The sequence below is a fragment of the Suillus fuscotomentosus genome (genome assembly GCF_016647785.1).
Source record: "Suillus fuscotomentosus strain FC203 chromosome Unknown F5891scaffold_6, whole genome shotgun sequence".
In the NCBI taxonomy this organism is placed as follows: domain Eukaryota; kingdom Fungi; phylum Basidiomycota; class Agaricomycetes; order Boletales; family Suillaceae; genus Suillus; species Suillus fuscotomentosus.
The window spans coordinates 1015415-1025623 of NW_024539518.1; the positions used below are offsets into that span (position 1 = coordinate 1015415).

The following is a 10209-nucleotide window of genomic DNA, read 5'->3' on the forward strand; positions in this document are numbered from 1 at the left end:
CGATTACGATAATATCTAAATGGATATCCAGAACACCAAAGCCTACAATCAATGCAGCCCATTCGCACCACGATCACTCACATCGGACGGTGTCACCAACCCGCTATCACACCCGCTATCCTCATCATCCAGCCCATCCAACGCAGCCCTCAAATCCTCCACTAAATCCTCCACCTCCTCGATCCTCCACCTCCTCGATCCCACAGCTCAAACGCACCAGCCCCTCAATACCCAATGCCTCACGCTCCGCCGGCGGGATACTCGCATGCGTCATCCGTGCAGGTAACTCCGCAAGACTTTCCACACCACCCAAACTCTCAGCAAGCGTGAACAGCCTCAATTTCGGCAGAAGCACTTCTGCACTCCTTGCACCACCATGTAGGCGAAATGAAACCATCCCGCCGTAAGGTATACCGTGCGCAATGCTCGATGGAGGTAGGGTGCTGAGGAACTGTTGCGCGTGTGGGCTGAGGGAAGCGCGTGCTAGGGCGTGTAGCGAGCGCGAGGCGAGACCGGGGTAGATAACGTGTTCGACAGCGGGGTGCGAAGTTAGGAAGGAGGCGATGCGGAGTGCATTCAGACCGTGGGCCTTCATCCGCACTGCGAGAGTTTTGGCGCCGCGCTGGGCGAGCCAACTGTCGAATGGACTCGGGACAGCGCCGTGAGCATTTCGGAGGAAGCGGAGCTTTTGGACGAGGCCTTCGTAGTCTCTGTCTGGTGTGAACGAGGAGGGAAGGATGGCGGCGCCCATTACGACATCAGAATGGCCGTTGACGTATTTAGTGAGGGAGTGAATAACGATGTCGGCCCCTTGTAAGAGTGGGGAGGCATAGAATGGGGAGAGGAATGTGTTGTCGACGAGAACGAGGGGCTTTGATGGAGCCCGACGCGCGAGACCCACTATGCGCGGAATGTCAATTAGTCGGAGGGTGGGATTTGTTGGTGATTCGATCCAGATAAGCTAAAGTATTCACATGAGTAGCTGGCTAAATTCAAATGATAAAAGACAAACCTTGGTATTTACCCTTATAGCATCTAATATTTCATTGTCTGTGGTGTTCTCCAAGTCTACAAACGTCGACTCGATACCCATGGTTTCTTTCGCAACCCTCGTAAGGTACCTGAACGTACCACCGTAGACATCGTTCACACTTAGGATGTGCGCGTTTGGACCTAGAGACTGCAAGACAGTCGCTGTCGTCGCGCTGCCCGAAGCAAACGCGATAGCGTGTCCTGCGCCTGCCTCCAGGCCTACAAGCGTACGCTCTAATGCATCACGATTTGGATTGCCAGAATGAGAGTATTCAAAGCCCTATTCACCATACACATGTCATAAGTATGCTAAGGTATGTCGAGTCAAACTGAAACACGGACCTTGTGCACGCCTACTTCATCTTGCTTGTACGTCGTGCTAAGACGGGATGACGGCGCCAGTTGTGGGGTCTGGCTCTGATCCTATATGAATAGCTCGCGTAGAAAAACTGAGCTCAGACGAGCGTTTCGGATGACGCTTGACGCCTTTTGCATACCCGCTGGCGTGGTCGTTGGTAGTGAATATGGAGATGGTCATGGGTATCGGTTATGTGAGGTAAACCTGTCGTGTACGGATGCAGAAGACTCGCACTGCCAGCAATTTAAATTTCACCTCCATTGTATTTGCTTTGGAATGATGGCGTGAAGTCGCTGACAAAGCGCTTGCAATCCTGTTGGTCACTTACTAATTCCATCAACTTGTGGAGTGACTAACAATTGTCACTTTGAAGTTTGGAGCATCCTGCGCCGGAGAAGATGGATACGACGAAACGCACTCGAACTCGTCCCATGCAGAACCATACGGTACAAGCAGGATTGGTATCAGGGAAACCTAAGGACATACGTTCAGTGTTTACTTTTGTGTGCACCCGTGCTGCCGCTATGTGATCATTGGAAAGCCCCTATTTTCATCTTCATCTTCTTCTAACTCTCCTCACCAATGGATACCGAGTTCGAACTCTTTGATGACGACAAGTCCGATGTCAATGCGCCTCCATCGTACCATGCAGTTTCCATGTCCTCAATATCAGCAGATTCCGTCCAATGCGAACCATCATTCGTATTTTCCAAGGCACAGACCAAGCAGATACGGACCACCGTTCTATCTCTCATCCGTGGTATGGTCATCACACCGGATTTCATTCTTTCCTCTGTCGGCCCAACTCTCGACGCCTGCGCTACTTCTCTCCCAGCTGCAGAGTTCACAGACATCCTTCAAGAATCCAATATCGAAGGTCACACTCCCTTGTATTGGGCCATTGTGAATAAACGGCCAGAAGTTCTTTCGGCTTTTCATAAATTCATCACTGCATACAAGAATGATTCCTTCCACGACGTGCGTCTAGCATGTATGGTAACTAACGACCATACATTATTCACGAAGTTGTCATTGACATCCGCTCGGCTTCATAGTGAGTACTGGTAATCCCTAGTCCTCAGCGAGTATTGATCATCGCGCCTCAATCAGAGATGGAAAGGACTTTGAATCTATCTTTAGGTTGTGCGGATGAGATTCAGGTGTATGAAGGAGATACAGAGAATCAATTCACTGCCAAAATGCAGATCACGATGTTCCAGACACGCATACGCGTTGTGCAGAAATTGCGCATGGAATTTATCGCGCAAGGTATGTAATTCGTGCCTCTACAGCTGTTCCTTACACACATACCGACCTCTGCAGGACGCATATGGGGCTTGCTCTTCCATGTAGGAGATGATACGAGATGGGAAGCCAGCATTTATCTTTCTAAGCATAGCTTGCCAGCGCGTCCAAAAGCTCTTCTTACGGTAGAGGCCCAGAACGAGCAGCATCAAGTTCTGAAAAAGGAGTTCAAATTGAAGGAAGGCTGTTTCCTTGCAGCCTCGGAGTCAGTTAATTTGTTCTGAGTCATCCGAAGGCATAGCACTAATGATTTCTTTGCTCCCCCGGTCGTCGACATAATACTTGCTGATTGAAAGATACACCAACTTTTCCATCCGTACTTGCACCTCCACCTCTGCTTCGTTGGGCAGTTGGCCGATATTCAAGTAAGTGTTCTACAGGCGCATTGATCTTATCAACTAACGTATTTGTGACTTCTCCTGTGACGGCTTGAACTGACTCTGTTGTTTCAGCGATACCATATATATGGACTCCAATGGCACCCTGCATGCAAAATTGGATGTGGCATTACAGTAGTACTGGTTGACAGCGAGAAGAGGTGGCCTGGGACGGTGTAGCTTAAGGACGGTCAGATATGTCTACTAGATATTGCTATAAGACTTTTTTTCGAGATATTAGTTGAAGCGACGTCTCCAGCCACATTAATGTGAACGAAGTAACTGCGGCCTATCATATGACTCTCAAAGTATTACAATTGTAGTTGGACTGCACTAGATGTGGTTTCCAGGCGCCAGAACCTTCCGCCAAGGCTAGTGAATGTAACATGAGATATTGTACGGGTATGTTAATGTATGTATCTATGTATCTATGTATATGTTGGAATCCATCTACGGGTATAGATGATCATCACGCTGTGACATCTATAACCGTCGACGACCTCCTGTATTGTGGTACCCACATATCTTGTAGAGGGAGAATGATCCACCAGAGTAAACGAATGGGCCACACTGCGCGCTGCAGCAAGGTAGCCCGGCGTCTGTGAACCCAGTTCTGTTCTTGAAGCATGACGACGATGTAAATCGTTACAAGCGTGAGCACAACGGTGACCACCATGTAGTGAGCGAGTGTTTGTGTCCCATTATCGATCTCTATGACGTTCATTCCAAAGATAGACTGAAGACATGTTCGGTCAGAAAGGATCTGCACACACGACCTTTATGCTTACTGCAGTAAAACTTGCTGGTAGGAAGACTATCGTGAGGTATGTAAACCTCTGCATCCGCCTGCTGTCCTCAGTATTAACAATCGCAAACGTAAAGTCCATCGTATTCTTCAGTCGACTGCTCAGCATCGTCCGTCGCCTTTCTAGACGATCAATTTCGCTGAGGAGATTTTTGCACTCCTTCTTCATAAGTGCATTTGAGTCCGTGCGCTCTTCGTCAGTAACCTCATGGGACTCCATGGCCGGATTGGAGGTCGTCTCGATAAACGTTACTGCTACCTCGAAGTCGTGAAGGAGTGATTGGTAGTGTAAAAGACGTGCTTGAAGGACATGGAGGTCATTTATAAGTGAGATATTATCCAGTTGCAGTACTTGTAGTTCCTGGATGTGTTTGAGTAACATTACTTCCACGCTGCACAATAACTACATACCAGCTCGCTAACATGGCGAAACAGCAAATCAAGGGACTCATCCCATTCTCTTAGCGCATACCATAAAATTGCGAGGAAAAGGAATGTCGGGTCTTTGGACTTGCCGAATATTCTTTGCCAGTACATGCTTTCCCCCACGAACTGTATGAGAGAGCGGAGGTGCTTCGCAGGTGTTCGGTGCCCTTTAGACTCGGGATGATAGGATATAATAGTGTTTTCTTCTACGTCACGGACCATGTGGATTGCGAGGACGTCAAAGAAGAGTACGTGGCCATCTATAAAGGATGTTTGAGCGTGAAGGTATTGATGTGAGGACATCAATACACATACCGCCTGTCGAAAAGGGAGCCTGGATATCGATCAGGGTATCTGCCGGAGGTAAATCGGATGGCTGCGGCAGGTGATGAGTCACTCACCAGTCACGGAGTCCCATGCTTTGGGGTCAGTTGGTGACCGGCGAGTGTGTGGTGATCGCGATTCCTGCTGCGATTGTAAAAACGGTAGGACAATAGTGATATCTATCATGCACATGAGCCATGCGACCCAAAGTTGAAGATTTAGACTTACGATCTCCTTTTCCATGGCGAAGCGTGTCTTGATATCGTGAAGGTGTCCAGTGGAGGGAGGACGTGAAAAAGAATGGCTCGATATTGTATCTATGTATGAGGCTTTCAGAACAAGTAGAAGAGTAAAAAATGTCACATACTTTGTCCCCAACATGCGCAAGACCGGCTGCGTCAAATCATCCACAAATAACCATCGCACTCGAATGTTTTCTGGTCGCTACGATCACATCTTATATAACAAGCATATCAGATTTAACATAAGACTCACGTTGTGCTGTAGCATGTCCCAAAACTGATTCAGATCCTTTGTTGGCACTTTTGTAGTACCAGGGTCATTTCCTCCCATATCTGGGATGGTAAACCTGACGACGTTTTCAGAGTCGCACACATCCATCCAGTAAATGGTGCTAGGTTGATCCTTTGAACACTTTTCGAACATCTTACTTCGCTGAACTTTATCTGGGGTCCAGTTCCTGAACTGGTTCTGAGGGTAGCCCTGCCAGGATTGATTCACGACGGTTGTATCAGTCAAGTCAGAATTAACGTCCAAGTTCATCCATGGCCATGGTCTCGACGGTGCTGCATGCAGGTGCCTAGGAAGAGCATAAATCGGTCAAAACAAGGAAACAAAGAGGGTATGAAGAAATCTTACATGGGATCAGGCGCTACACGTGGCAAAGCTGCACCCCTCAAGGTTATATCTTGAGAGATATCAGAGCGTTTTGTGCTGACCTTCATGATGGCTGCTAGCTAATTCGGAGTTGGATTTAGCAGTTCATGACCCGCATGAATTCCGAACTTATATACTAATGGTTGTGGTATCATGTCAGCACGAGGCACTGACAGAAGTACTGAAGCGGAAGCAACCTTTTTGAGGTGACACACATCCGCCGCTCAGCCGAAGCCCCGTTAGTCGTCGGAACCTGCATAATGTATGTTGCTGTGCTGCCAGTCACTGGCACTGACCAACACGACAGGGATCAATCATCACAGTACTAGTCCTGCCCTTATATGGTAAGTCTGAAGAATCATTGCTTCCGATAATTTTGAAATAGCAACTTAGCATTACATAAATCACTTCATGTCGGATACCCAACCAGCTCACCACACAAAACACTTGCCTGTTCTCGCATATCCGCTTAATAATGTCGCATTCCATCTTGTTCAGCGAGATGACGGTATAAGCAACGGGACTGCTCTATGGCTTGGTGCCCAAGTCCTATCCGTCTACCTTTCTGCCGAATTCAAGGGCAAATCCAAAACGATCGAGACTGGAACAAACAATAATATGTATGATACAGCACGCCCCAAGGCCGTAGAACTGGGCAGCGGGATTGGCCTCATGGCGTGCGTTCGATTGTCCATAGATGACCGTGAAGAGGATCACTCACCATCATAAACATGCTCTGCCGCATATGACGGGTGCTTCATGGATTCTAGTCTTGCGCTCGCATCTCTAGGGATACAATGTCCTTGCTACCGATACCATGCACGTCTGTGCGTCTGTTCTGCGCTCTAACATCAATGCGAATGCGCATCTCGTCCCTGGGCGTGTTCATGTGCGTGAGCTGGACTGGGGTGTCAACTCTACGGAATGGAAATGGGACGATCATGTATCGATCACATCGCCAGCACCTTTGCCAAGAAGAGGCGATGACGGCCGCGATTTCCTCGCCCCGCCATTTGATCTGATTGTGTCGAGCGATACGATCTATGATACAGCACTTGTTGCTCCTCTATTCGAGACAATCCATGCGCTTTCTGCTCTTTCATCCACCACACCTATCTCCCCGCCATCTTCACTTTCCAGTATCGAAGCATCACCTGCACCACCTTCTAAATCCTCTGGAACCCCAACCTACAAGCCTCCAATCATCTACCTTGCTGTTGAGAGGCGCGACCCCACATTCATCACGGCCACATTTAGACGTGCTAGCGAGGAGTGGGGACTTTTGTTCCAGCGTGTCCCCGAGAAGAGGCTAAGGCGTGCCGGTGTAGGTGTAGGATGGGATGCTGGGGAGTGGTATGGCGTGGAGGTATGGCGTGGAAGATGGGATGGGGTTACTGGGGCTGTCAAGTAAAGGTGATCTTGTGTGCTGTTGAAAGATATATGGAGTACAGCAGCGTCAACATAGGCGTTGGGCATTAGTCGTCATCCAGTTGATTCTATGACTTTTTTTGGAGTACCCCTTCGTTATTGCAAGTTCTCTCACTCAATTGGAATGAAGACCAGCAGATGCTAGATGTGATTAAGTCTAGTATGTGAACATCATCCAGCAGGTGGGTTAAAATATGGAATGTTCGAAAGATCGGACGAAGTCGTGAATACGGAGGTAGATAAGTAATGAAGTCATGGGCATCGTAAGGTCATGGCTAGTCTGTGGTTAGTATGTTCAAAATGTACCAAGGGTTGTACACGTTTTTGTGGTCTCGTCCTACGTGAGAGGTGATTGGCATTCGCGTAAAGATGGAAATGAGAGCGACCTGACGTACATGGCATGAAAAGAGGCATATGACTGCTCTCAGCCTCTTCCTCCCGACGCGTTGAAACAAGGGTGAGGGTACGATCAAATCCGTGGTTTGACTGAAAATGCAGGATTGAGTCGATTTTATCGCAGAGTGACCAAGATGAAAGATACGAGAGGATGGAAACAGGATACGAGGAACAGTGAAACAAAACGGCGTTGAGGGAACAAAGAGGATGGGTATAAGTTGGAGCACGTACCAAATCTTTCCATGTTTCTTCCTCATCATTCTCTGTCTGCAGCTGATATATCTGCGCGAAGCCTTTGAACCTACATGAAAATACAGGAATCAGCACCAAGAAGATTGGAACAATTACACATAGGTATGCAAGAAAAGTAGGAGAGATGAAAGAATGGTATATCACGCACGTCAGCTCGCCTTCTTCAGTGACGTCCAAGAATTCTCTGAGCTCCTCTTTAGTCTCTTCACTAAACGGTGCGCCATTCGTGTCTTCTGCCCACGCGTCTAGCCCTGCGGCGTCAAGAATCGCATCATCAGGGGGCGTGAGGAGAGTCGTAGAGTCGTGTTTTTGGGGGCGCGGCGGGCGCGGCGTGCAATATTTGGCGAAAATATGACGAAGACAGCGTTCGAGCTGTACAAGCCATGTAGATCAATCGGCACAATTATGCAATGTCAGGATGCGAGTGAAAAAATACCTTGTCAGAAATTGCACCGTCGGCGTCAAGCAACTGGGCATCATTGAACTGGGCGTTTCGCCTGCCCTGCTTCGATGATGGCTCGGGCGTTTCCGGGCGAGGGGACTGCATACGCAAGTCAAAATCGTTGGGCGCCATCCTCGTGCTGGCTGTTCGAGCTAGAGCTCGATGGCAGATTGATGCTTGGATCAAATCACTGAGATAGTTGAGCGCGTGCTCATCGATACATCACTGCCGCACGTGGCCTTATTCGTTTTCTATTATATAAGGAATACATTGTAGGCCCATAGTCACTGAACGACTCGGAATACTACTGCGGTCACTGACCGGCAGAACACTGCTACTTGCTGCCAATTTATCTCCTCGATTTCTGCAGTCTTCCGCACCACAAAGACGGCATATATACGGAAACTTCATTCTATCGATAGCAGCATAGGATATAATTGTGATTTGGGCGTCACAGTGGATGACCGTCTCACTTGCCGCAGGGTTTAGAACGTCGTTTTAAATCTAAATCTATATTCTCAAGTCCTCGTGCCGACGTGCCGCTATCAAACGTCAGTGTTTTGCAAGTTCGAGTCTGCATCCAAGTGAGCATCTAGAAGGGGAGTTCTGCCCTTCTAAATTCAAATGGCGTTCAAAATCTAAACGAGCCTCTCAAGCTTCGTGACTAATATGTTGTCACTTGTGCCGCACACACAGTCGCTTACATGTCATTTGACACCTAGACCTCGACATTGTACATTAGACAATTGGTCTGCGGTTTGGAAAGCATTTCTAGATTGCGACGAGGTGCGAAACGTCTATATGATACTCCGACCTTTAAGGTTTGAATCGGAATCTAGGATGCGGAAAGTCGCCCAGTGATATATTAAAGAATTCGCTGTACTTTTGCCACTGGACCACGGATAGCATCAGAGATAGCCCAAAAGCCCGTCGCTGTCCCACAGAAAAAGCAAGTCAGCTGTTCATTGGCTCCCTTGATTCTAGCGATACGTTGAACGATGGTATATCTAGCACATTTGAGATTATTATACACCCTTCAACATCTCCCACTCGCTCACACGCATCTCGAATATGACCGTAGTCTCAAATGATCCTAGCTGGTTTCCGCTAATCAATTCGAATATTTTCATGACCTACTGGGCAGGTTTGTCGTATTAGTTGGTGATATCTTGATCTAACATCAACGATTTCGCAGTTACAGCCGCCGTTGTGGTGGTATATGACTGGGGTGAGCGGGACAGTGTTCAAAAGCCGCCAATATTCTTATGATGTCTCCAGTGTTGACACTGGAACAAGAGGTAGGTCGCTGCTATTGATGAAGCAGCCAACTCACTAAGAATGGTGTATAGATCGAACTGATCTGGGTGAGTGACAGGCTCAGAGTATCACATCAGAGGAAATAATAAGAATACAATGAATTCGCAACAGAGGCAACACTGGTCTCTCATGACCGTGCTGTATTTGATTGTTCGTACTACCTATAGCATGGTCGGCAGTTGTGCTAACTCCAAAATTTGTCTAGATACGCTATATTGGACTGCTGTATTCTGCGTATGTTTCGGAGGTCAACAGATTGGTGCTGTGCTAATGGCCTTCTCATAATCAGTATCAGCATTCTGGGTATGTCTCGTATGCGCTGTGTTCGATTCGTCTGACCTGGCAGCACACAGTAAATATGCCACTGGTCTCGGTGACAGATGCAGTGAGTATTCCTTGACCATCTCATTCCCATTCAATCAATACGCCCATGCACAGGGGTGAGTGAGATTCTGAACATTGAACTTGTAACATAATGATTACCCAGGTGTGAGTCGGAGTGTTTGATCTTAGTAGGACGGTGATCACTAATTGGGTGTTTCAGGCAATATCATATACTACGCAAGTAATGGGACAAATGTGGTCGTGGCTGCCATGTTGGGCAGTGAGTTACCCAGCTGCAATACCTTTGTGATATTAACTCGACTGAAACATGATGCAAGTAATCATAATTGCTCGGTTATATGCCATGTATCAGAAATCTAGAACGATGGTTATATTTCTTGTTATTATCTTCCTGGCGGTTAACATCTCTTGTGGAGTAATCGCGGCAATAGGACTTAGGGATTATGTACTGGGTAAGCTTTACTTGTTGACTTGAAGGATGCAGCTCATTGGACAACACTAGAGG

General features: G+C 47.7%; 5 protein-coding genes across 5 annotated transcripts; 2 read left to right on the forward strand and 3 right to left on the reverse strand.

Moving 5' to 3' along the window:
* Positions 1 to 124: 124 nt before the first annotated feature.
* F5891DRAFT_1183006 (Cys/Met metabolism PLP-dependent enzyme-domain-containing protein) lies at positions 125 to 1570 on the reverse strand (the record flags this gene model as incomplete). The annotated part of the gene is made up of 4 exons (XM_041366241.1): positions 125 to 961; positions 1013 to 1312; positions 1375 to 1455; positions 1517 to 1570. 4 exons carry the CDS (start codon positions 1568 to 1570, stop codon positions 125 to 127), a joined length of 1272 nt encoding a protein of 423 aa, XP_041231514.1.
* Positions 1571 to 1825: 255 nt separating this feature from the next.
* On the forward strand, positions 1826 to 3295 carry F5891DRAFT_632854 (uncharacterized protein). Its single transcript, XM_041372574.1, has 5 exons — positions 1826 to 2444; positions 2501 to 2659; positions 2714 to 2900; positions 2992 to 3060; positions 3148 to 3295. Exons 1-5 carry the CDS (start codon positions 1973 to 1975, stop codon positions 3209 to 3211), a joined length of 951 nt encoding a protein of 316 aa, XP_041231515.1. The 5' UTR covers positions 1826 to 1972; the 3' UTR covers positions 3212 to 3295.
* A 246-nt stretch (positions 3296 to 3541) lies between these two features.
* On the reverse strand, positions 3542 to 5592 carry F5891DRAFT_976061 (cora-like Mg2+ transporter protein-domain-containing protein; the record flags this gene model as incomplete). Its single annotated transcript, XM_041376582.1, has 9 exons — positions 3542 to 3808; positions 3861 to 4238; positions 4289 to 4563; positions 4619 to 4657; positions 4705 to 4806; positions 4856 to 4944; positions 4995 to 5071; positions 5123 to 5447; positions 5507 to 5592. 9 exons carry the CDS (start codon positions 5590 to 5592, stop codon positions 3542 to 3544), a joined length of 1638 nt encoding a protein of 545 aa, XP_041231516.1.
* Positions 5593 to 5931: 339 nt separating this feature from the next.
* On the forward strand, positions 5932 to 7103 carry F5891DRAFT_1007304 (uncharacterized protein). Its single transcript, XM_041360464.1, has 2 exons — positions 5932 to 6205; positions 6315 to 7103. The coding sequence occupies exons 1-2, from the start codon at positions 5936 to 5938 to the stop codon at positions 6933 to 6935; spliced, it is 891 nt and encodes a 296-aa protein (XP_041231517.1). The 5' UTR covers positions 5932 to 5935; the 3' UTR covers positions 6936 to 7103.
* Positions 7104 to 7111: 8 nt separating this feature from the next.
* On the reverse strand, positions 7112 to 8281 carry F5891DRAFT_632970 (uncharacterized protein). Its single transcript, XM_041372575.1, has 5 exons — positions 8037 to 8281; positions 7749 to 7972; positions 7580 to 7649; positions 7348 to 7438; positions 7112 to 7289 (listed from the first exon to the last, which is right to left on the reverse strand). Coding segments are annotated over exons 1-5 (525 nt in total). The 5' UTR covers positions 8175 to 8281; the 3' UTR covers positions 7112 to 7287.
* Between the last annotated feature and the right edge of the window lie 1928 nt (positions 8282 to 10209).

Coding starts and splice junctions, on each gene's coding strand:
- F5891DRAFT_632854 (XM_041372574.1), top strand. CDS start 1,973: ATGGATACCGAGTTCGAACTCTTTGATGACGACAAGTCCGATGTCAAT. Junction 2,660..2,713: donor CATGGAATTTATCGCGCAAG/GTATGTAATTCG, acceptor CGACCTCTGCAG/GACGCATATGGGGCTTGCTC. Junction 2,901..2,991: donor TGTTTCCTTGCAGCCTCGGA/GTCAGTTAATTT, acceptor GCTGATTGAAAG/ATACACCAACTTTTCCATCC.
- F5891DRAFT_1007304 (XM_041360464.1), top strand. CDS start 5,936: ATGTCGGATACCCAACCAGCTCACCACACAAAACACTTGCCTGTTCTC. Junction 6,206..6,314: donor GGATTGGCCTCATGGCGTGC/GTTCGATTGTCC, acceptor TCGCATCTCTAG/GGATACAATGTCCTTGCTAC.
- F5891DRAFT_632970 (XM_041372575.1), bottom strand. CDS start 8,174: ATGGCGCCCAACGATTTTGACTTGCGTATGCAGTCCCCTCGCCCGGAA. Junction 7,650..7,748: donor ACTGAAGAAGGCGAGCTGAC/GTGCGTGATATA, acceptor ATTTTCATGTAG/GTTCAAAGGCTTCGCGCAGA. Junction 7,439..7,579: donor AAGAAACATGGAAAGATTTG/GTACGTGCTCCA, acceptor CTGCATTTTCAG/TCAAACCACGGATTTGATCG.